This window comes from Bactrocera neohumeralis, chromosome 3, assembly GCF_024586455.1.
Source record: "Bactrocera neohumeralis isolate Rockhampton chromosome 3, APGP_CSIRO_Bneo_wtdbg2-racon-allhic-juicebox.fasta_v2, whole genome shotgun sequence".
NCBI lineage: Eukaryota > Metazoa > Arthropoda > Insecta > Diptera > Tephritidae > Bactrocera > Bactrocera neohumeralis.
In genome coordinates, this window is record NC_065920.1 from 75230497 (window position 1) to 75258069 (window position 27573).

Below are 27573 nucleotides of genomic sequence, written 5' to 3' on the forward strand. Positions count from 1 at the left end.
ACGTGTAGGATTTTTTGTGGTGTAAGGTGTAAGGTTAAAACCAGCACCATTTACTGTACGTGATGAAAAATTTTTTAGCTTAAAGACGTCATTAGGACAAATACCTCAAATACCCCAAACATCTCTTAGCATATCAGTCGTAAATTTTTCCATCAGATTTGTTTAATAGTGCTATTATTTCATTATTCAGTATCAAATATTGGACTTTTCCTCTAGGTTTTTAAATAATACGGACATTTAAATGGATCTTCCTTCTTCGCAGTTTGAAAGGTTCCATTTTATCTTTGCGTATTTCTTATATGGACTAGAAACATACCTTATAGGGAGTTTAATAGAAAATATATTGGTGTACAAAATATTGAGCCTCAAAATAGACAAGGAGCTAACTCATTTCGTCGCGCATTTATCTTAAAACGCGTTTTCCCACAAGTGGTCCTTTTTATAAGTTTCTCTGAGCGCCATTCACTTGGGAGTGGCCAGAAGCGATTATTTTACAGGCGGCTCAAGTAGCTCAAGACTTCTGGTCTTAGACCAAGTATCCTCTGGGTAGCCAAAAAGCATCCTTTTGAAGCCGACCTAAGTGAGAATGTCAAACATCCCCTCTCCAGACTTGTGCGCTAGGTCTGGGAGCCGCCCAACCTCAGATAAGAGGCCCCCCTTTTAATGATGACCCTTGCATATGGGTTCAAGATTAAGATTTAAGGGCATGCATCTGGAATGTCCGGTCCCTTAATTGGGAAGGTGTCGCTACCCAGCTGGTTGATGTCCTCATTAGGGTAAAGGCTAACATCACCGCCGTTCAAGAAATGCAATGGATGGGACAAGGACTAAGACGAGTAAGTTCTTGTTGCATTTACTATAGTATCCATATAAAGGAGAGCAAATTCGGTGTGGGGTTCGTGGTGGTAAAAATTCGCATCAAAGCGAAATTCTTCAACATATCGCTGATTTGCGCCCATGCCTCGTCCGAAGAGAAGGACGATGTGACCAAAGATGCCTTGTCAAAATCGTGCTTGCCGACTTTAACGGTTGAGGGTGTAACCAAATTATCTTTGGCACAACAGTCGGTAAATTCAGGCTACCCCAAATGGGTTGAGGCTGATCGACTGAAAAAAGAAGAAGAAATTTAGTGAAGATACCTCATCAAATGGAAAAGTTTTCCCCAAAAGTAATTGTTGCCGATTAATCAGTATGTTTGGCAGCTACTAGCTATAATAGTCCGATATCGTCGGTTCCCACAAATGTGCAGCACCTTGGAGCTAATTCGGATATATGCAGAAATACTTACAGCCGAATGTAGCTGAATTGACTCAGCTCGTCATACTGATATTTTATGTATATACTTGTATATAGGATCTCCGACGTTTCCTCCTGGGTGTTACCAACTTTCTTCGACAGTGGTGCACTCCAAGACGTATCAAGGGATGAGTTTTAAGAAAAAAATAATATGTTGTATATTTTCAATATAAAAATCTAAGAATCAATGAAAATATCATAACGGAAGCAAATGACCCCTTTGAGACCTTGACACATTTTTCTCCATAACAAATTAAATTGAATTTCTTATATGTTTATAACTATAAGTTATGGAGATATTTTAAGCAGCTCTATAGTGCACTTCTCTCCTTTAAATTGCACCACTTCTCCTGATTTCCCTTTGTGTTTTGGCAACATTACTTTTCAAAGAATATATCTATTGAAGTTATTCTGTTTAAAGGCAAAGCTCCGCTAATGTTTTTAATATTTTTTCTTAGTGATTTAATAATATGATTTTACGCGCATGCTGACCACCCTCTTTTATATCAACTTCCCATTAATTCTCATGAATTTCTAATTATTACATTTCATCTTTATACTACAAAATATAAATTAATTTTCCATTCAATCCACCTAATGGCTATTTCTCTCATTTCAAAAGCAACCATTAACAACCGATAATTATTTTTCTCATACATTAATTATTTTCATTTAATCCTTTAATATTTTTTGCCAGAAAACTTTTCAATTATAATATTTTTAATTTATCAAACTGTAAAATGTTTGTGCCCGCTAACCACCAATGCTTTTTCATACTTCGGCAAAGTTTTATAAATTTTTTGTGCGCAATCTCCACATTTTCTCTTATTGTTTGCGAAATTGATTGATTATAACGATTTAAGTGCAAATAGCACAGAACACAAAAAATGTGAAAAAATATTGTTTATTAGTTTGCCTTTTGCGCTGTGTTCTCTGGCGTTGCTTCTGTTGTAGTGTCTCAATTTTAATTAGCAGCGAAATTGAAATCGAAACTTTTGCTGCGAAGAAATGAAGAAAATGTAACTGAAATGGATTTCGTTAAGCTGTTAGTAATAGATTGTGGTACAAGAGTCAAAAAGTATTGAGTAGTTTATTAGTGAATTAGATAAGTAGATAGAATGATGGAATAAGATATATTGATATGAGAGAATTGCTAAGAGGGGTGGGAAGATAAAAAGAAGCAAAAACAAAAATTAAAAAAATTATGTTTGGCAAATTTTTACCATTCTGGATTGATGATGGACATTAAATTATATTTTAGGTTTGGAACAGTAATTTTAATGATTTCCTAAACATTGCTGGTTCATTTACACCACCGGCATAAAATTCAATTTTATCAAAAATTTCGACAGTTACCTTAAAAACGCAAAATGCCTCAATTGGGATCCCCTTACCATATCAGCGTAGTTTGTTATAATTAAATCTTTCTCATGCATAGTGATTTGTGTTTGCTGCAAATTTCATTTCAAAAGCGATTATATTTCGCCAAAATAAATACCGCTAAACACCTGTACGTTGGCACAAATACCAGAGCACGTTTATATATTGACACACACACATGCACTGCAACATTAAGCTCACTTGCATTTATATGTCTGTATATGTAACCGCTGTGCTCTGCAATGCACCTAAATGCTTTTGGGCTTTCATTTTGTCCATAGTCCCTTTATGTGCATGCGCTCGTATTGTTTTCGTTAACAATTTGTAATTAATTTTGTTGCAAAATAATTTCCGAAAATTCAATTACAACAAATGTCGCTAATTTTCTATAATCAAAAGCATTCTCCATACACCAATTTGGTTTGAAATCCAGGCTGATAATAATTTTCATATTTTGAGGAGATTAAAGTGATGTAAAACGCATAACAGTATCAGTGCTTGAGTGCTAAGGGGCAGGTGTACCAGTAGGTGATTTTTGGGTATTAAACAAAAAATAGTTGATCACTTTTTTTAAGTTTAAGGGTATAGTTATACAAAATACAAAAAAAAAATTAAACTATTTTGCAAAAAAAAAATATTAAATATTTTTCGAGTTACATAAGCTTAAGGGTAAATTTTTGCAAAGTAAAAACAATTAAAATATTTTTAAAAAAATTATTAAATATTCTGATGTCGCTAAAAATAAAGGACCTTCCCTGCAGTAATTCTGGAAACCTAAAATAATTCGCTACTGGAAGATATTGTCTGCACCTACCGTCGACAAAAAACTCCAAAATTGACAATACGGAAGAGTTTTAAAAAAAGTTGAGTTTTGACAAAAATCTTCGCCATTTTTGGGCAGCCTGATTGGACTATTTATCTCAGCTTAATTACTCAAGCACACTTAAAAAATGTAGTTTTGAGAAAAACTCGTTTAAATATATACTGATGGACTGTCAAACACTAGTTGAGGTATTGATTTAAAATATCAAAAGCAAAATTCGATTTTTTGAAAAATTTTCACAGTATTCAATAAAGGATAATCTGACTCAATTACTATTAACTAATTATTTTCATTAGATAAATACTGTTCGTTTGATAACATAAATCATTGATAACTATTCATATAAATACATACACTGAAACAGGATATATTAAGTTTGTTACGGAGTTTTTAACATCCATCAGGATACCCTATTATATACATGGTGAGCTGAGTCGATTTAGCCATGTCCATGTATTTGTTCGCTTATCTGTATATACGCGAACTAGTCTCTCAGTTTTGTCGATATCGGACTACTATAGCATATATCTACCATACAAAATGGTCGATAAACTTAAGTCCTTATATGGAAAACTTTTTAGTGGACAAGATATCTTCGTGCATATTGACATGAATTGTTTCCCAAAGTAATGGCGCAATTTCCATACAAATTGTTCAGATCGGATCATCATAGCATATACAGTTGTCCATAAAATAATAGGAGTGCCAATATGAAAAAAGTAAAAGTGAGAACCGATAAAAAAATTGAGAAAACTTATAAAGAGATCGAAGAAATCGTTAAATGTTCTCCTCAAATGGTAGCAAATGCCATAAATTATAGAAGCAAATTTAATCCCTTTATATCAGTCAGGTGCATCCGTGACGAAATAAATTTCTCAGTTAATACTGAAGCTGTTCCTAGGTGTTTGACGAAGAACAATTTTATTGCCAGGAGTCCACGAAAAGTATTGCTACTCAAAAAGAAACACGTGGAAGCCCGCATACAATTTGCAAAAGAGCAAGGCTTCTGCCCCTGGCTAAACTGGCGAAACATATTGTGGTCGGATGAATTCAAAATTGAGTTGTTGGGTAGTAAAGATTCTAAGGAACAACAAAAACCGTTAAACAAAAACCGTTAAATATAACGGTTTCAAAATCATGTTATGGGGTTGTTTTTCACATAGTGGTCTTGCTCCAGTTCACTTAATTGAAGGCATCATGAATCAAAGGGCATATGTCAAAATATTAGCTGAGGTAATGTTATCATATATCTCAGGGAATATGCCAATGATATGGGTATATCAACAGTATGAAGACCCTAAACATACTAGCAAGTGCGCAAAAGAATGGTTTAGGGTCAACGGGATTAAGGTTTTGCGGTGGCCTGCTCAGTTTTCTAACCTCAACCCCATAGAAAACCTGTGGACCGTTAAATAAAAAAGTAGTTGAAGAGAAACCAACCAATTCGGGAGATTTATAGCAGGCAGTGAAAGAGATTTGGAAAGGCATGCCAATAAAACGTTGTCAGGATCTTATAGGCTCCATGCCTCGGAGATATAATGCTGCGTTAAAAGACAGAGTTTATTTTACGAAATATTAATTCTTTTATTATTTTGTTGAACTTTAGAAGTATTATAAGTTAGAATTTTAAAACGGTTTCATATTACATAAAATCCTCCTATTTTGGAAGAATTGGTAATTGGACAATCGTTTGAAAGAGTTACAAAAAACCATAATTGAAAATCGAAGGATCCTTAATCTTGCTAAACTCATTCAAAATAACAGCCTTTCGAATACTTAATACAAAGGTTAGTTTCACAAAACCATTTCCAAAGCATGCCACCGATTACAATGCACTATCTTCACACTTTCATCAACAACAGCAAAACAAACGGCAAATAAAATGCAGAGAATAGTTGAAATGCTAGTTGGCAGCCGCCCAACGAAAATGCATAAAGGTAAACGTGACAGAAGTGTAACAAAGGCAACAGAGTTGGCATAACTCCATAAAGCTAAGTAGGTATTTAAGCAAATCGTTTATTTTTTTCCTATAAAAAAAAGTTCATCGATAGTTTACAATAACAGGCAACAAGCTTACAGCACTTAACAATGAGTGCATTCGCATTACACGATATTACAACACGTACACCACTCTCATCCACTTCACTCTTATCCACTCCACTCGATGTGCCACTACCTGCTCACCGGCAGCCACTTGCCTACGAAGCATTATGCATATTCTTGCACATTTTCCCCGCTTGCAAGCGCTGCTTCGTCATTTCTCATCCGCGCGTGTTCGCATATCTTTACAGTTAATCTATGGCGTGCGCTCTCTTCGCCACGCCCAGCAGCGGTTTAGTCATTCAAGCACATATACCTATGTACCTCAGAAGTGTTTTATTGCTACTTCCTATTTTTATTTATTTACTTTTATTATCATTTCTTACTTTTTTCTTGTTGCTGCCGCTTATACTAGAATAGGTAGCTGCCACAGCTTCTTATTTGTTGCATAGAGCATTCTTTGCCACGCGATTGGCAATTGTAAGGAAGTGGTTTTATTCAAATTGCCTTTGCTGTTATCTTTTGTGTGTATGGCATGAAAAGTGCTCTACGGCTTTTATTATTGTTGTTATTGATCCAATACGCATGCTACGGCTTTAATATTTACCTCTTTCCTGTCTAAAATTTATCTTCCGGTGGTTTTTGAAAGTTATGAGCAACGCTTTGGCCTGGTTTAGTGATGCTTGATATTGGATCGCTCGATTTCAAAGGCTTTCTATGTTATTTTAGAATCAGTGAACAAATTGGGGGTTACATCCTCTTGTGAATTCTAAAAAATCGGTTTTGTCTGGATATTTATCGAAGTTATATAATAATTATCCTACAAATAGTTTCGGAGATATGAGCGTATTTGTAAGAACTTTATAACCTTCTTAGAAACACTGAAATTTTTAGGCGATCTTCTTAGATGAAGTGGTCGAAGGGATAAAAATATATGTATGTGTGATTATAATTTCGATTTTTCCTGTCGCTTTGAAGTGTATATTTTTCACAAAAAAACCCGTGTTTTGGTGAAACTGACTTTTTTTAATAAAAATTTTGAATTCCATAATGAACGGTATTCATCTACATATATAATAATATGTTTTTTTTTGAGTTTTGGATTTTGCCTAATTTTAAGCAGTATAATCTTCCTTATCGCCAGTCACCTTCCTTCGAAGATCTTCCTGGAGATCGGCTATGAGATCAAGGTAATCTGAAATTTTGCGAAAAGAATAGCCAGTGTACAAGGTACATTATAATTTGTATATGTATTTATTAAACAAAATTCCTCTTCTAAAAAAAATAACCCAAACCCGAGTGTTTTCTGACCCCTTGAACTGTGCCTTCTTTGTAGGTAAACTATCCAACTGCCTTGGAGCTCTGTTAGTCACCGAATAGGTTGCCCTAAATATTTCAAAAACTGAGAGTTAGTCGTTGGCTTCAAAATTAGCCTTAAAAAGCCCATACCATGCTTCATAAATAAAGATCTGTTCGATACAAGATCCTCAATCCAAAGATAACATAGAAGTGTGAAGTTGATTGATAAGAATAAAAATACTCTCATAAGCTGCAGAAAGTCGTAAGTTTCTTGAAATGAGATCTGAACTAAGTACTAAAGAACTCAAAGAGAGACTTACATATACTTATCTTCAAAAAATAAAGTATTCGATTATTTTAGATTTCATAGGAAGATTGACATCGATAATTTAAGCCAGGAAATGTCTTAAAACTTGGTTTTACCATTAAATCCTTGAAAAGTATAGTTGGTCAAAATTTATTCAACTTGATTTGATATCAGATAATATTGCTTTTTATGAAAGCTCATATATGAAAGCTCTTAGGTTAGGTTAGGTTAACCAAGTCGAACACCCTTCGCATAGACCTACCGACTATTAGTAATGTCAGATGAAAGTTCAGTTTCATTTGAAAGCTTATTTTGGAAAGCTCTTAGGACAAGTTAGGTTATACTGTCCGGCTGTCACGCCATACCTAGACCTACTAACCCCTACTTAGTAATGTCAGATGAAGATTCATTTTAATTTCAGTTGATGTAAGTGCTCATCTGAAAGCTCTAAAAGCTTCTAATAATCACATTCTAAAGTTTTCATTAAATATGTGTTACTCTTCTCTTATAAAAAGCTTAACCTCAGCATCCTATCGTTTTATACCACTATACAAGTATTAAGGCCAAGAATGAATCATTTCTAACATCGGTTTGCTGAAAGAAAGAACAGAAACTCCTGCTACAAAACATCAGAGCGAAAAAGCGTAAAGCGTAAAGAAACGAAACAGCATGAGGAAAATTGCTCAATATAGCAAAATGAATATGGGTTGAGCGTCAGCAGAAGCAATAAAAAATCGAAAACTTTCCATATGCAATTTTCTCAGCACAAGTGTAAACAGGAGGCTAGGCATTTTGCATACATACACACATATGTACACGCACATATACATCTGCAGCACTTCAACACACAATTTTTATTCGACGTGCGCAATTTCCACTTGTTTTGCAATTTACTTCCTTTTCGAAAAAACAAAGCTTTCTTTTATTTCACCAGCGCATTTTTATACCTCTCTTTCGCCTTCCAAAATTACAACGCTTCTCCACTTCAACTTTCGTAGAGTGAACAACAGGATGCATATTTCCGATCGTATCGCTGCGATATTTGTGTGCAGCGCGCTTAGACAAGCATGAAAATAGCAAAATAGCTGCAGAGAAATTTATTTACCAAACGTGTGCGAATATGCAGTGAAAGCCCATGCATTGCTACTCCATGTTAGTATGTTGTTGTGTTTGTTGTAAGTTGTTGTAAGCGTGTGTAATAGGAAAAGGAGCATGCAGTCAAACGCACATTCAAATCGATAGCAATGACAATGAAATAGTGTGGGAAATATGTTGGCAACATTTGTAGCGGATGCCGAAGAAATCGAACGTCATCTTTTGAGTGCGTTGTTGGAGGGAGCGGGGTGAGACCGTGTTCACTAATGACACGCCAAAGCCTGACAGGCAAGTGTTATATCATAAGTGTTGGGATATCTAATGGAAAGTATATTGTTATACAATAAAGAAAGCTACAATGCGGACAATCAAAAAGAATTGTACGGAAAAATATTTTTAAGTTTTAATAATTACAAATATTTTTTACTAATTTCTATACCTTAAACAGAGCATTTTAAGGGGCTATACCAGTGTGACGCATAAAAAATTAGGCGATTTTCGTGAATTTTTTTAAAAGAAAGTACTAGATTGAATGTTTCGATGTTCTATGGACGTACTCGTAATAAAGTATATTTTTAGCTATATTAAAAAAATTTTTTTTTACAAAAATATTGAAAAATAAGGGAGTTATGTGCTGTCTGCAGAAGTGCAGAAAAAAAAGTGCCTAACTGCTGGCATGATTCCGGTCGATTGATACCAAAAAAATTCATAAAACTTAAATATGTTTTCTATATAATGAACTAAGATCTTTGAAAAATATCAAAAATTAGGAAAATGGCGTAATTTAAAAAAAAATCGTTTTTTTACGATAAAAATGGTCGTTTTGTTAATGCCAAATTAACAATTTTAAACCAATCAAAAATATCGTAGTCTATTGTATAGCAAATGTATTCAACTATATCCAGTTTTAATTTGAAGTCGATCGGTCAATTTCTCGTTGAGTTATACTCGTAATATCAGCAATTTTGAAAAATGTCGTTTCGAGAAAAACGCGTTTAAAGTTTAACTTATATATGTTTGCACCTCTGAGCGGTCGCTATTTAGAACGCTGCTATTCAAAAACTATTTAAGATACGACCTCGATATTTCACAGGATATTTTTGAATATAAAAACTATCGAAAAAGCAAAAAAAAAAATGTTTTTTGAAAGTGTCACACTGGTATAGCCCCTTAAGTTTGCCACCTTGTTTGTAGCAGTCAATATCCCAGGTGCGGTTGTTGTCCTGGCTAAAGGTGAACACAAATATCAATGACTTCAGTATGGATTATTGTCCTGGCTGAAGGTAAATAAGAGGAGCAATGACCTCATCAAAAGTCGCGAAGGATTTTCAATCTGGCTAAAGGTAAACCCTTGTCATTGTCCTCTCCAAAGGTCACTGAACTCAGGATAGGTTGTTGACTTGAACAAACACAAAAATATAAGGTCCCCGACTTCACGAACTTCAATGAGTTCAGGAAATGTTTTTAACTTAGCTATAGGTAAATCAAGAAAGAAGGGTTTTTGATAGGGCTGAAGGTAATGTAAAAGGTCATTGACCTCACCGAAGATATTTGAGCTCGGGAAGAGTTGTTAAGCTCATTAAAGGTAAAACTAAGGGTCACTTAATAAGAGTTAATAATCTTGTAAAATACACTGAAAATCTAATCTCAAAAATAACTTTAACAACATATTTCATTCTTTATTTCTTCAGAATGCTTTATGGTAGCTAGTCATTTAAATTATCTGTTCACTTGGCTAGATTTGTCATTATTGTCAAATGTCAAAAACAAATGGGGTCTCTCAACAAGCCAAACTGCCCAGTTTTGAGTCAACACCAGCCGTCTCGTAGGGAACAAGCAAAATGCGCTATGAAAAAAAAAAACGCAACTGTTTTTTATTCAAAATTCCTGTTACCACCTTTTAACTACATACATATGTATGTTCAACCAATTTTTTTTTACAGAATTTATATGCCTCACAATTAATAACAAAAATGATATTTTGCCTAACAACATAAACATAAATAAAGATATGCGCCAATCGGGCTAGACATTATTTAATTAATTTAATAAATTGAAAACAGTACATTTTCATACATCTACATATATGTATGTACATACATATGTATATATTTTTTTAATATTAAAACCCCGATTAACAGTAGAAAAGACAGAAATTGGTACGTCAATGTTTTTCTGACGCCTTACCTGTGTCCTTTCGCTTCCTTTATCAATTTACAACGCATTTGCCTTTCAACGAATATAAGTATGTACTAAGTACACATGTATGTAAGTTCTGTAGGTCTCATGCATTTTTCAATAAGTATGTACATACATACATATGTGCACATCCAAAAAAATTGGTGGGCAAAAACGAAAATTCACTTGACAGCATTGTTTTTTTTTTTTTTTATTTTCGCTATCCAGCGGCAATAGCATCGTTTACTAGTCAATCGGGCAGTCGTAATTTGTTCGGTTCGATGTGTGTGCGCGTCGTGAGTGCAAATAGTGTATTGTGAAATAAATAGTGATATTTTAATGATAAATTGTGAAAAATGTGTGCTCAATATTGCAAAAATAAGTGCCACTATATTTTGCCTACAAATAAGAATTACAGGTGAGTTTCTGCTAATTATCGAACGAAAAAAAGTTTATTCTGTTCATTTGCATTTGTGTAACATTTATGCTGCGTTTTGTGCACAACAAATTACGAATTGAAGAGTGCTCGGCCGCTCAGCCGCTCGGCCTACTCCAAACGACAGCGAGCCGTAAGTAGTGTCGCATTTGCACTCGATTTGTTTGCTTTTGTTGTGAGTTGTTTTTTGTGCATTTTCATTGAATATTATCGTAGGGAAGCAGCATCAAAATGCATGTTAGTGCATGCAGATTTGTAACCTGTTGTAATTGATGTGTTTGGGGAAAAGTGTTCTGCAAGAATTTTGTTTGATGCGTTGTTTGGTATGTAGTACATACATACATAAGTACATACTTGCCTTATTCCTTTGATAACATTGACTTGAATGGCTCTAGTATTGAAAAGTAAATAATTATTGTATTGCAGAATATTTCTAGGGCAAAAAAACATACTTATGTACATGTGTATGTACATATGTACATTCATTCACTCTACTGAATTGTGAGGTGCATTAGCGTAGTTTTTCATTACTTCTTTGTACTTTATGTTTCATAGGTATTCTTTCTTCATAAAACTGTTAACTTTAAAAAACTTTGAAATGTACATATGTAGGCATGTATCTCGCTTCTTGTCTTTGATTTATTTGCACACCTGGAAAGTCCTCTAAACTTCAAGAAGCTTCCCACTTGCATATTTTTCTGAAAATTTCTATTCCTTCTCATACATGAATGACACACAATTAAAATATCTTAAACCCAAAACTGGTATTTCAACTTACTTTTTTAAATCAAAAACGCATAACTCGACCACCCTCTATATGGTTCCCACAGCACCATAAAAGATTACACTTGCTCCTGCATACATTTGTAACCTATGGATTTACAAATGTGATCCCTAACAAAAGATCTGTACTATTTTCGAAGCTCATTACATACCACACGTACTTAACAATAAAATTTTAATTAAAGTGGAAATACTACAAAGTCATATTTCCTCTAAGCTCATCTCTAGCAATCCCAAAGTCCAAACGACCGTTCGCCCACCCACACTTGCCGAAAATTGGCTGCACTTCCAATTAAAATACCAAATTGAATTCACATGCTGACACGTCTGCGACTGATTGTAGATAATTTCCAGTCTAGTGCGAAGGCAGAATGCCGACAAAACACCAGCACACACCAACGCACGCCCAGCCATCAACAACTCAGCACATTGCCAACGATTTTGCATCAGTAAATATGCTTAGCATCAGCACTTTCAGCACCAAGCATCAGCTGATGAACACAGCAGCAGCAGTAACATCGTCATCATCATGTTGCTCATCATCATCATCATCGTCAAAGTAAACATCAACCGACTGCTGCTGCTGCCGCTCAAGAGCAAATTTCGGTGCAAAATATTTTCATTATTAATGCCTGTAGTGGCCTCTTGGGCAACGAGCGGCATCTAGGACATGGTCAGCTGCCACAAAAAGCGCCTCGACATTGAAATATCAAAAACTATTTCGAAGAAAATCACTCAGACAAAAGCTGAAAAGCCAAGTCAAGCCACTGACTGCTAAATGGCTGTATTGAGTGAGCGCCGGCCGTGCGGCACAGAGCCGACAGAAGTATGCGGAGGATGTGAAGCATCCAACAGGAAGACAATTTCAATAATTTCAAGTTTAAGGAATTTTCGCAAAGACCCCAGCAAGTGAGTGCGAATAAAAAAAAACCCGTAGACAAATCAATGAAAATGCACTGACATTAAATAAGGAAGTTGCAACGTGCATATATACATACATATATGTATGTATATATGTACGTGTGTGGAACAACATGCTGCCACAAATGTGTAGAGGAAATCGCAAAAAAGTGCCACAACGAATTTAAGCCAAGAAGTCAGAACCAATACTCTTGTAGTCTATTGGCGCTATCGAAAGAAGATGTTGCTTCGAGCAGCTTGGCAGCGCTGCGTAATGAGCAGACAGTCAAACAGGCGATGCAGGCAGGCAGGAAGTACAGGCGCGCCCGCATCCTGTGTGCACGAGCACTCCACCAGCAAGAGATCGAGTAAAAGAAACTGCCAGTGTGGCTGCGGGTTGAACTTTGTAGTACTTGCTGCCAATAACTGAAAATTTAATTTTCAATTGAATGCACTCACATTTGCAGTGACCGACCATAAGCGAGCTGACCGAGGCCAGCAGAATGCGGTCAAGAGCAATAAAGAAACGGAGTAGATGAAAAAATGTGTATTTGTATATATTTTTAATTTAGTAGCTCCAAAGTGGGTATCGCAATTTCTGAAAAAATACGCCTGAAGCCAGAGAAATGCTCTGTGGTCTTCTACACAAACAACTAACGGAAATATTAAGTAAGAAACCGAGAGAATGGAGCACATGAAATATGTTCTGATTAAAAAATATCAATATAATTCACTTCCGACTTCGTCAGTTGCCCCTTTATGTAGAAATACATATAGTATATTATATGTACATATATATGATGAATACTTATAGCATATGAAAAAAGGACTAGTTATTTTTGAACCAGTAGCCCTTACTTGCAAAACACTACGCTATAGAAAATTTATAAGCAATAATTTCCAGTCTAATTCTAAAGAAGAAATATGCATAATTAATTATATAAATTCTCCTTTTAATATCAACCCTCCCCTTTCCTTTGACCAGTACGCTCAGCCTTCAGATCAGTGGCAAGCACGAAAATGCACGCTTAATTTTAAAAACTAATCTTACAATGGAAAAAGTATCTTCAAACTGCAGACAAACAATATCTGGCAATAAAAATTTTAACCTAGTGTTGAATTTTCTAAGTAGTTACTAAACACATTACATTGGAAGTAGTTACCGATATGTGCAATTTTGGTCATCTGCAGATATTTTTCTTGAAAATATTTGCTTTTGAAATTTTATATCATTTTAATAACAAATTCTCCTTTTGGACCACTACGGACCACCAGACCTCTAGCGAGCAAGAACTATCCATGCTTAATTTCAAAAATTAATCATGCAATGAGAAACAATTTTTTTGAAGAGTAAATAAACAATACCTTGAAAAATATACCAACCTAATGTTACATTTTCTAAGTAGTTACCAAACCCATTACATAGAAACTAGTTACCGATATACACAATTTTTGCCAGTTACGAATATTTTTCTTGAAAGTTTTTGCCACTGAAATTTTTATATAATATTTGCAAAAAATTAATTAACAAATTGCAGAATATTTATATACTATATATGTACATATATGGCAACATAAAAATCCCGGTGTATAGTGCAAAAATCTGAAAATTACGGCTTTGCCACCAAAGGCACATTCCTACAAAGTGACAAACTTTCAATCACTATTATCATGTTTTCATCATTTCTCTGACATTTTCGCCATGCCACGCTTTCAGCGGACATATAATGCAAGCCACAAGCCTCAAGCCACCTACTAGCGCTACTATGCTCCCCTTACAAGCCTGCGCGCTACCATACCATCACTTCCCAATGCATATCTACTTCATAACATCAGTGCGCCTTTGTTGACTGCAAATTTTGGTTGATTGGTTTAGGGTATTGTTTGTGTGTGTTTTGTATGTGCGTGTGGGTGACAAAGTTGGTTGTGGCTTGCCAGTGGCTGCTGGCGGTTATTGCGGTCAATTCAGTTGAGCATTAAATCGATTTCAATGAAATTTAATCGTCTCTCTCTTCATTAGAAGCGCATATCAATGGCCAATGGCGGTTGTAAGTCTGTATATATCTAACTATGTAACATTGCTGCAATGTCAACAACTGTGTAGCGGTACAAAAGCCAAAGTTTCCCTCAAGGGTCTATCACAAAACAATTCAAAGCATTCATGCACAATTTTTCGTTATTCACGAAAGTTCAAGTGAAATTTGAGTGTAATGCCGCAATGATGCTCGAATGGGCGTTAAAACGTTTCACAAGTTCAGTTCAAGAGTAAAGTCAAAGTTCAAATTGTACACAAAGCGTAAGTTGAAGCAAAACTGCTGCAAGTGTAGGTAAATAGAATTTCTTGAATTTTCTTGAGAAAACCGGCACTTTATGGTGATTAATAGCTAATTTTCTCTAGAGCAGCATTTAATCTTTTTGGTGTTTTAAGCTGTTCGGTCTCTTGTAGGTGCGTTTTCTTGCTGCTGTTTTTTTTTTATTTTTGTCGTTGAAAACTTCTCTTCTCAACATACTTTGAAATGTTCATTTCTGAGTCTTATAGTATATGTATAGTGATCCTAAGACTCCTTGCTCATACTTCATGCAAATCACTAGAAGCTTAAGTAGCTCATATATCATATGTTTAGCTTCCCTTTACCTCCTTTAAACCTCGCTTTATTAAAGTCTTGCTGTTTCGTGCAGCGTTTTTCAGTTTTATCCGCACATTCTTGCCACTTAATGCCCATAAAAATTAATCGCTTCACCACAGACGGCTACTGGAGTTTAACAATTTCAAAATCCCACTTTATGGCTCACACTCCACTCAGATTTGTTTTTATGTTAGTGGCATTTGATATTTAATGGCTTTATTCAAATTGCATTTGACTTTATTTAGTCACTTTGTCTTATATATAACTATTTGCAGTAATACTTTTTATTTCAGTTTTCGCAAACTCTTTTTGTTATTATTGCCACATTCTTTTCTTTGTGCGTGTTTGTGTGCAGGTGAAGCTTAAAAATTCATAAAATTTTTTAAATCTGGTCACACCTGCTGGTATATTCTGATTTTTTTATTGTTTTAGCTTGGATTTCGTTTACTCATTTTTTGAAAATTCACGCCGTTCTACCTTCGGGAGCATATTTTAGCGCAATCCTCTTTCAGCGATTGCGTGTAATATATGAAAAAAAATATTTTCGCAAATAATGATTTTTTAAATATTTGCATAAAAAACATGCCATTTTTTCAAATACTTTGTCATTTAGAATAAAAGTGTGAAATTATTTACCAAAAATGTGGTGAAAACGTTTTTGAATATTAAAAACTTCTTTAATGTCATTTGTTGTTATTTTTTTGCTTAATGCTCAATTAATATTCATAGCGACATGCATGAATTGGCTGAGAGACCCTTTAAAAATACGAGGCAATTTAATATTGAATATTTTTTTGCTAATTATATTTTTTTCAATTTCGTTTGTGTTTTGGTACACATTATTTCAAATGAATATATATTTCACACATAGTACATACCTATATTCATATATGTCTAGTATTTATCTATCAATATAGCCCGCTGGTGCATTGTTGTAAAGGTTGCTGTAAGATTCAAGAAAGTTGGGTACATGAAAGCGTCCAAACTGCACGTTGTGAAATTCTCTGCTTCCTCGACTGCAACTCTGAAAACTTAGAGCACTGCATCGCGGCGTCTACCTTTGATAGCCTTTTCTCTGTTTTTGTATCGAACTTTTAACCCAACTTAACCTAGCCTAATCTGTATAGTTTTCTTTTCATTTTAATTCAAGCTGGAACTGCTTTCTCTCCAAGAAATAATTCTTAAAAGCACTCTATGATACTTGGTAAAGCAAAGATGAATAACACTCCATCCACTGATCCATATACCGTATATCCTTGATCCAAAAGATTGTTTGATATTTTTTCACTTATATTATTTTTCAGGTCTTTGCTCTTTACTTTACATTGTACGTCAATAATTTGTAAAACTTTTTCTATTTTCTTTGAGTTCTCTAAATACGTTTTGAGTCGATTAGATCAAGTCATCAACCAACACTCACAGGAAATTCTCTGTTATCCACTTTTACTCATTCTATGTATACCACGTGTTTTTAGTAATAGCGAAATTTTGTTTCAAATAAAATACAGATAAATTAGTTATTAGTTCGTAAACTGCAAGACTTTTCGAATTTTAATGAATTCTGAATTCGGCAGGCAATGAGGTTTATGAATAACAGAACCGGTTGAACTATTTGTAAACCACTGTTTTCAGAATAGATGACCTTAGTACTCTAATAACTTACCGAATGTTGGTTTCCAGCTGGTTAAGTCATTTTAAGGACATGATTTTGATCCAAAAGTTCGTCTCAACGAAGAGTGGATTGTAATGTGGTAAAGCTTGCCGCTCCAGTCTTTTGAGACCTTTTGATACTTTAAAGATTGATATTAATTTCAAAGACTACAAAATTTAAAGACATTTCTGGAGCGACATTAAGTGCGCTAAAAAGCTTCTTCAAGACGTTTCGGTTCATCAAACATAGAACCTGAAGAGCCTCTGCAAGACTTTTCGTAATAAAAATTAAGACATTTTACTTTACTTAAATGCTCATCAAACCAAAAATATGACTCATCATAGAACATGATTTGATGTTAAAGGATAAGTTTCCACAATTTTCAATCGTTTTTTCAGTGTAAGTTTTTCCACAGTAATTTGACAAAGTGTACTGAAGACTAATCTTATCCATTTGACAGTTGATTTGATAGCAATTGTTCTAAGAAATCAAATATATAATTATACATACCTTCAATATAAAAATTTACACTCTATACCCTCAATCTGGGTATTTTAAGCTATGATCTCTTTCTTCTCTCAACTACCATTAAATAGCGTCGCCTAACACTCCAACTTATTGACAGTTATTCCACTTTATCTCCCAGCACAACTAACTCCACCTAACTTCCTTTCCGCCACAACCATTCGCTCTTGTGCAATTATTTTCCACACTGTGAAACACAAAACGCTTTGTTGACAATAATCTATGAAATTTTATAAATAATGTGCAAGAAAAATTTCTTAATAAATAAATTGAAAGATGAAACCACAAAAGTGGCGTTGCTATTAAGAGACTACTTTGCCACCATCACATGCAACTTCAGCAGCTGCGCAACCACCCACCTACAAGCGAAATACTACCCACCGTCAATTGTGAGCGGAAATTCTTAGAGCAATATGTGGACCACACACACGCGCCACATGCGCGAGTAAAGCCGACGACGGAACGACCGCCTGTCAATTGCAATTGAAACCGCTGAGCTTTTGACTTCCCGCAAACGACAGCGGGGTGTGGTGTGATCGGTGGGGCCAACCAAGGTATACTCGAACATACTAATAAGTAGGAAACATGTGGCATACTCGAAATGAATTGCTTTGTTGCTGCGCGCTGCAATGAGCTCACGCGGTGCATAGCAACCGCAAATGTGTGGCAGCAGCGCGATATTGCGATAGCACCGTTCTCTGCCGTTGGTGGTGTAAGGTGAAAAGTAGTTAAGCTGCGGACGCGCACGACCAGCTAAGCATCGGTTGGCTTGATGAAGTTATAAGCGATATCCGCAGTTATATTTGCAGTGGTCAAAGCAACGTGGCTGCCATTGCAGTAACTACTAATAATGGTGCGGTTAGCGGTAGGTGAACAGTGGCGGCGTTGGAATTTTTTGAGGGAGGACTCGGAGATTTTAAAAATATCGGTAGTAAGGAAAACCGTTGCAGCGCATGCGATGTGGATGAAAAGGGTTAACTTGCTGGATTACATTTGTAGCGTGTCGGAAATATTAGATAGAAAAGACGACGTTAACTTCGGCAGCACCAAAACTATGCCACCCTTCACAGGTGCATTTGTTATAGCAGAAAAGGGTAAAAGAGATTTATTCTGATTTTGATCGATCAGTTTATTGTTGTTGTTATTGTAGCGGCAGAATTCTGCCCGGTTGAAGTCCTTGGCCGGAAACAAATCCCGGTCCATTCCGGTTACGTAGACCCGACTGTCGTAGGAACGGTGATAGCTGTAGTGGACAGATTTAAACATTTTCGTCGGAGATTGTGGAGATGTCTTCGATAATAATCTCTGCCACATTTTTTAATGATACCTGAAGGAAAAGTTTTCTGAGCAAGCACTTAATTCCAATCGTTCAGTTTGCATGGCAGCTATATGATAGGAAAGTCCCATTTCAACCATTTCTTCGGAGATTGTGACGAAACCGTGGAAAATTATCTCTAATAAATTTCTTGAAGATACCTCGTCAAATGAAAATTTTTCGATCATTCAGTTTGTATGGCTGCTATATCCAATAGATATCCGAGATTCATAAAATATATACAAACAATTTTAATGAAGTTCTTGAGATCTTTATCTTAATTTTTGGTGTTCAAGTCAACAATATTCCCGTACATCTTCAATAGACTCTGTTTAAGTTTTAAAAATTAAATACCCACTGCTAGAAGTCCGGAAGGGTTTATGAGGGTCTTTCTCCCCTTTACTGAAATTATTTGTTACTGACCAGGGTCCTCAAAAGCTTCTAAACTTTTATCAGAATTCTTAAGTCTTAAAATCATCAACACCCCTGAACACCTTGCTACTAGTAACGATAAACTGTGTATAAGTTTAAGATATTGAAATATCCGTTTCCAGAAATTTGATGGGGTCTTTGAGACCCTTTTATCCCTCCTCATTAAAAATTTGTGTTACTTACCAACGTTATAACCTCCCAGAACATATAAGTTAAGTCAAGTTTAAATTATAGTTTCTGTTCTGGAGTTCTTAGACCCCTTAACCCTCTAATTTCCTTTATTGCCGAATTTAAAAATTCTCAACGCATTCCGAAAGCCATTGGCACTTTTCTTATGACTAAATGAGCTTTCAAGTCGTATAAGATTTTCTGCTTCGCATAATCGATTTTCTCTGCTTTCATCTTACCGCGCAAATGAGTGAATCAAGTGGCAGGTTCGTATGTGTTTTTCTACGTCCTTGCGCCATAAGTTGGCGTTCGTATGCACTTTACTGCCATTTCTTTTGTCATTTATGTCAATTGCAATATTTCTTATCACCAGCAATAATGGTTGAGCATGAGTGTGAGAGCGTGGATACTATGGTGGCGGCTGGTCAAACAGACTAGCTACACACAGCGGCCACCGGTGTGGACCCAAAACACATTCTCACGCTTACTGCACTCATTTTGGATTTGGACACACGCGCTTCTGTTATCCTTACTGCCAGTAAGTTGTAGTTGTTATTATTTCTACAATAACATGCGCTGTACACGCTGTCCACCGCTTGGCACTTGCCACTTTTGTTTTTCCGTTTTCCATTTAAAATGAAGACAGCAAGTGGCATTTATTGCCGCCACACAGCGCCGATTTATGAGTGTGTAGCTGGATGCGGCTTCTCTGCGGTCGCCGCTGCATTGACATTGCGCTGAGCTGCGCGCGAGTGTCCACTGCAATCGGATGAGTCGAGTTATTGTATTATTGGCAACTGCAATCAACCGATTTGCTCTGTGCTCCACGGGCGTGTGCGCTATTTGCTATTGCAGTGCGCTTCCTTGCTATCTTACATACACTCATACACATATTTGTATATTCGTTTGTATCGCAGTATAGCCTTCAGTGCGCTGACAGTCACGTATGGTTTGGCACTTGCTGATCTGACCACACATATGACACATACCGTTGTGGCATCAATTGTCTAGCGATTGGCCCTGGGTCAATCTTGGCCAGCAGAAAGTTGCGTGGGAAATTCCATTATTTCCTTCGCTGCCTTTGTGCTCTAATTCTTCGGTGCTTTTGTTATGATTTTCAATTGTGGCGACGGAGGGTGTGTGCTTGAGTATGTTTCAGCCTTGGTTAGGGAAGATTGGAAAATTCTTATGCTTATGGATTTTTATATGCAGAGAGAAACATTCACACCTTTTGTTGTGTGAAGTGTTGTGGTATTATGAAAGGATTAAAATTGTATTGTGAAGATGAAAACTTGAAGATTGTGAGCCATCACTCCAAATCACATTCCAGCAACGCCTTACTGCTTTGTGGGAGGTATAAGAACATCTTCACAATATTGCAAATATTACAAAGTTGGAAAGTTGGAAAGTGTCGACGAAGATGATCACCATTATTTCCTAACAGGGTGCTAACACGGCGTTAAGCTAAGTTAAGCCTAAAAGTAAATAACGGTAACTTGGACAGATTACGATCTGAAATTTTTCACACGTACTTTTCTCCTCAATAATCTGTTCATTCGTCGAAAATGACGATATCGTAACACTCTACAGTATTGTTGCAGACTGATCGATCAAAAACAAGAGGTTCACCATTTCCTGCTTTGGTGGGACCACCGTTATAAATATTTTTTACCTTATTTTAGACCTTTGACAAGGGTTCAAGAGTATTCATCTTCAAAACATCAGATTTTTGTTTAAATTGGCTTAGCAACTCTGAAAAAGATATTTGTTACCTTAAAAATGTTATGCTTTTCTGCTTGATAAAATTTATTCTTAGCTGGCAATTTCATTTGGAGCATTTCTTAGCTTAAAGCCACAATAAAAATATTATGTCTCAAAATAATATTCTGCGGCTGCTTGTTTCTTTGTAAAAATTCAAGAATATCAAACAACTTTCTTCTCTTTAAAATCTCTTACGATATACAATATGTATGTATCTACAAAGAAATTCGCTAACACCATTAAGCTGATTAACCATCAACACTCGGGTATTTGCGACAACTTCATTCGCATTCAACTTCTATCGCGCCATAAATCACATCTCTTCTTTGTGCGATTTTATAACGTTTGATTGATCACTTCTGTGCAAAATGAAGTAGGTTTTTTAACATAGATATGTATGTAAGTTGTAGACGGGCATTGGAAAAACACTTCTTTACAAATTTACGCATTTAAAATAATATGATAACATAAGCCAATCTCTAAATTAGATTTTCTAGAAGGTAGTATGTAGTGCAAGCCAAGCAAGTGAGACAACAAATTGCCGATCAAAAGGGTGGTGCTTTAGAACACCCGCTGCGTCGACAGATAACAGTTAGCTTCAATTATTGACTTAAACAGTGGGAAAAACGCACAAAAGAGATACTTACTTACATACAAAGGTTGATATATACAACTGCAGCCACAGTTTTCATGTTCCTTTCGAACACTTACTTGATTGATTAAGAAGATGACCTCAATTGAATGCGGCGGTCTACTTACCGACTACACGCCAATACAAATTAGAAACAACAACACATGCAGTAATAAAAAAGATATATTTTGAACAAAAATCCATTTATCAGCAAACAAGCAAAAGCTTGTCGGATAATTAAAAAATATTTGTGGCTAAGTATACATACATATGTACTTGTATGTATGTACATATGTGCGCCTATGTGGATCAGTTAATAATTGAAAGCAGAATTTTAATCAGCTACAATGAACGCTCAGGAAATACCAGCATCGGACAGATGTGGCGAACAGATGCGGTAATAAAAGCAGGTCAATGACGTGGGTAATATAAAAGTATATACGAGTATACCCTGTAGGAAATTTGTCTGGCACTTGGTTGAAAAGTTTACACACAGTTATATTTTATTTTTTCAAACATCATTCACTCTTCCAAAAATATTTTTTGTGTAATTATAAATCTATGTTTCCGAAATCCCGAAATTTTCGGGGATAATATTATTATTATAATGGTCTGCAAAACAGTCATATGAATTTTATATTAATATTATCATATATAAAAGTAATTTTATACTATACTACTGGCTATAAAAAGTAATTTTAAACCTTAAATCAATAAAGTTCAAGGTTCTGAAGCAATAGCTTTCGAAAAATGTCAAAAAAAAAATAAAGACTGATAGATATGTATAGTTGTGGCCAATGTTACTAGTTTATTAGATTTACTTATTTTATATAGAATATATTATAATTACATTGATTCAAAAATAATTTTTATAAATTATCAAATTATCCATATCGGGATCCCGAAATACAAGTGACATAATTTCGGGATTTTCGAACAAAGAAAATGAAAAGTTTAGTAGGCACGTATGTATTTAAAAATTTAAAAGTATTTCCAGTTATTAAACTAAAATATTTCGGGATTCTGAAGCAATTAGTGCCAAAAAATGTAATCGAAATATGTTATTGAATTAACCTATTTTATATAAAATATACTATATTTTCAAAACACATTTAACATTAATTTTAATAAATTATCAAATAATGCATATCGGGATCCCGAAATCCAAGCGACAGAATTTTGGAATATTCGAACAAATGAAATAGAAAGTTTGATCAACATGTTTTTGAAAACTTCAAATCGTTTCCTTTTACTAAATTAATCTCTTTCGGTATTCTAAGGCAATAGCCGTCGAATTATGTAACGTAACTAAATTAATGAATTTGCCTATTTTATATAAAACATTATTTTTTCAAAACATATAGTATTTTACATTAATTTATAATTATTTTTAATAAATTATCAAATAATGCAAATCGGGATCCTAGAATCCAAGTGACATAATTTCGGGATTTTCGAACAAATGAAATAGCATGTGCCTATTTTATATAAAATATATTAAATTCTCAAAACATATATTAATATATTTAAAATGAATGAAATTATGCGTATCCGGATCCCGAAATCCAAGTAATAGAATTTCGAGATTTTGAAACATATACGCACAATTATTAAATATGTCATTTCTGCAAGCACATAAAATTTCCGAGTATGTGCACATCTCTTCCTCAAGGTATTTTTTTCCTATTGGGTTGTAATTAGGTTCGAATTATCGAATACGTAAATTGGCGTGCACATGATATTTCATTTTCTGCATTTAATTTCTGAAAGTAAATTGCGGCGCCCAACATTGAACTTGAACTATATGAACTCCGCGCACGATTATAAATAAGAACTAATTTCTCTTTCACAATTTTCTTTCAAATCATGATCAAGAAATATTCCATTTTTCGTGTAGAACTTCTTATATCCATTATAGCATATTTCAACAAACATATGTATGTAATATATATATATGTATGTATATGTAAGTGCATTAGTACTCGTTGTCGCACCAATCGCCATTGCATTGCGACCGATCATTAAGCGGCAAATGTCAACGACAGTCGCTGACAGTTGGAGCAGGAAATTGACTGCTGAAAAATTGCGCAAATGTCAAGAGTGTGTGTGAGTGCTGAGCCGGGTGGTGAGCCGTATAAGCTAAAAATTTTAAACAAATATCAGATATTTTATAAATATAATTTTTCATTGCAACCATCTTTACATGCAACAAAAAAGTTTAAAATAAATGCCGTTCGCAATCAGCTGTTTTTCAAACGCACGCGCTCAGCTAACAGTAAAAAGCGTCATTTATCAATGCGCCTGTCAACTGGCAAGCCTCAAACATCAAACAAATCTTGTTTGCTCTAACTTTAAAGAATTTGAAAAAGTGTTTGTTGTTATTGTAGAAAGAATATTCTGAAAAATAAAACCCAACATTATAAACACATTTTTTCTACATGAAATGGCAGCAAAAAACATATCTTCATCACACACTCACTCGCGCAGTAATGACAAATTCGTGGCTTGTTTAGAATCTCTTGACGTTTAAGCTGTCAAACAAACGTCACGCGTTACAAGCATATCCAAGTTTGATATATGTGTGAGTTTAATTTTTTGTTTTGTTTTTGCTGTTGCTTGATGCCGGCGAGTACAAAGTTTTTGACTTATCTTAATGCATTTTTTGGGCAAATTTTCGTGGCTGAGTGACGTATGAAAATCACGACTTCAATAAAAAGCTACACCACACACAATTCGGTGGGGTTTGTGGTGTTGTAGATGTGTGGTCGTGTTCACACGCATATGTATACATATGTATATGTATTTCTTTGAGTCCAACTCGTTTATTGCCTTTTCTGTCATTCACATGTTTAACGGCGCTCGCACAGCTTAATCGTAAAAACTTGTAGATGAATGAAGCGCTCATTTATTTTCAGAGTAGCTGATTTTTTTTTTTTTGTTCGAAGCCCTTTTTAAAGCAACCATAAACATAAAATGTGTGCGAAGTTTTCTCATAGCCAGTGAACTTTATTGCCCGTTAACTATCAAAGTGTTCTTAGAGCATATTGAAAGCATCAAAAGCAGTGAAATTAAGTAAGGAATTGTACAGAGAATTTAAATAAGTGGAAACTACGCATTTTAATTGTTCGAAAGAGTCGCTTGGGTGGCAGGTTTATTGATTTTGAAAACTTATTGATTTTATGTAATATTTGAACAGCAATTCTCGAAACTCAAGGTAATTTTGTGATAGTAAAGTAATAATTTTTCTAAGAAAAATTAGACTACTATCCACTCTTTAGCGCTGAAAACCTTTCAAACAGTTATGTGTCATGTTTTATGCATTCTTCTTGTCAAAGCTTGACCATTGAAGCTCACACTCATTTATGGCTAAAAATAAATGCTTAAACGCTTTTACGACACGTAAATTTGTATACCTTCCTCATGAACTCGTAAAGGAAGTTGCTTTGTTGTCACCGCTGAATTTGATAGACACAAAAGTTGCGTGGTAAACCGATGGGCCATAGAAAGAATCACTCCGTCTGCTTAGTAATTTTAATATATTTTTATTCACATTTGGCAACAAGCTACCTCCAGTCTTCCCACATAGATCACCATTTCTTTCACATATATGTTTGTATGTATATTTTGTCTTTATATTTCAAACAAAATTTTTGGCGCCTTTTTCTCTGCATTGACTCATTGACTATACATTTTATTACTTTATACTTGATATTTTAAATAGAATAGATCACTTCTCTCTGCAAAGAATGCACGCAACTTTATATAATCAGTGTTCTCAGGTGATGATATGATCATGATCTTCATGTCGTCACCTAAAATGTAAAATAACGTAAAATCACTTTTCATAAGTTTACCGGTGAAGGAAAAAATATCTAATGGAAACCATTCACATTGAAACAAAATCTGAGGTTTGGTTATATAATCGTTATAAATTTTATATCATACACTCATATTGAAACGAAATTTGATTTTTGGTTATAAATTGGATATTTATCGGTAATTATATCTTGCAGCGATTATTGATTTTTTTCACGATACGTTGTTTTGCATTTTTGGTGGCGATATACTCAAACCGCAAACTATTGGGTGGTTCACTAAGCTGAAAATAAACTATCCCTTTAAAATCCCACCTAACAGACAACATAACAATTTTTGATGACTATCGACCTTCGGAGTAGTTTAAGTTGTTTCATTCTTTTCACTTTTACTTTCTTGTAAAGAACCCACTTTTCGTCGCTATTAACAATGCGCTTCAAATATGGATCATTTTTTTGAACTTTGATAAGCAAATCACAGTCGTTAATGCGAAAATTTGTAAAATATGCCGTAATTGCAGTTTTCGATTTTCCTTCTTCGTTAGGACACCAAACTACAACAATTCTAAAATATTTAAAATAAAGCAGTCATGTGCTGCGAAAAAAGTCAATAGTGAAGGACCCAATATCACCACAATGGCTCAAACTATAAGGATGGTGTTGGATTCAGGCTTACAGACTTATACATATACTTATATACCAAGACAACTATTGCTATTTTTCCATAAAAGACTGAAAGATTGCAGTCGTCTACAAAAGTCTTCAAAAAATTAATAGAATAGAGGATAGCGAGGTAACAATCTAAAGTTTTCAAAATCAAACGCTAATGTGGTAACAGTTCGGTTATATTATCTGACATATTATCTGACACCAAGTTTTTGTATGTATGTAGTCTTCCTGAGTTACTAAAAGTATGACAGCCAAGAGTGAACTATGAATTATTCAGCACCTGGTCAATAGACATCGACTTGTGTTTACTGCGCTTTCAAAATGCAGAGCCTCTACTCATAAATCTTGGGTAGAAACAATAGTTGAACTGGTAATATGGAAAAAAGATATCCATTCCCACACAATAAAGAAAAGATAAAACTGGTCTATCCTCCACTAAGGTAAAAACTAATTTTGACCGCCATTTTGACTATTCGAAAGGAGTTAAGATCTATTAAATATCTGGTATGATAACCCCTGCAGGCCATGAATCATTAATAATAAGTAATATAAAGAACTCCTTAGATATTATATATAAAAAAAGATAAGTTTATGATAAATATAACTGTAATTGATAGATGTTGTGTAACAACGCCCCAAAAATTTAATTTCATTACCATTTAAGTGTAATCTTGCCACAAATTCAAATTCTCACCATTTACATCAAAACTATTTTCTACCACATTCAACTTACCACACTCAAGTAACTATTCTCACTTTACTCTCATTTCTCCCCACACAGTATGACAACGTTAACTCGTGCCTGAATGTGTTGCGTACACAGGCGGTTTGTGGCTTAGATAACATCACAACCAATGACATCTGTGCTGGTCGTTTGAAAGCAGTCTTGGCGCTCTTTTTTGCGCTCAGCCGCTACAAACAACAATCGAAACAACTGTCGACGAGCACAACGCCAAATGCGAATGTTGTATTGGGCACAACAAATACGACGACTAACAATACAAACTCCGCTGCTACAACAAACAATACAGCGGCTACAGGCGCGACGACTGGCGCCAGTAATCAGCAGCAGCAACAAAACCAGCAACAGCAGCAGCATCTGCAGAACGGCAATGAAACCATGTTGAATAGGTGAGTACTGAATTCACCACTTTTTATACTACATTGAAGAGGTTCTTGTACGCGATAAACGAAACTGTTTTCGTTATTTATTTATATTGGGAATGAATTTTATATGAGAACAACAGCGTTCATAATGGGAATAAGTTATTAAAATATTTCATATTGAATGTAAAATGGGAACGAATATGTAGAATATTGCGGTTTGAGTCGTTGCCATTTCAATGTCTCGCTAACTGGTCCATTTTACCGCTATATGAACTCGTTTTCGGTTGTTGAATTTGCTGTTTGAGAACACCTGATTTCTTTAATTCTGGAGTAAC

The 27573-nt window shown here is 35.0% G+C and overlaps 1 protein-coding gene across 3 annotated transcripts in view; it reads left to right on the plus strand.

The window, feature by feature from the left end:
• The window catches only part of LOC126751973 (protein sickie), a 474537-nt gene that overhangs the window by 224315 nt on the left and 222649 nt on the right, over positions 1–27573 (plus strand). For all 3 annotated transcript variants that reach the window (XM_050462474.1, XM_050462475.1, XM_050462479.1), the window contains one exon: positions 26913–27262. In XM_050462474.1, the coding sequence (XP_050318431.1) occupies positions 26913–27262 (350 nt within the window). The remainder of the gene's footprint in view (positions 1–26912; positions 27263–27573) is intronic.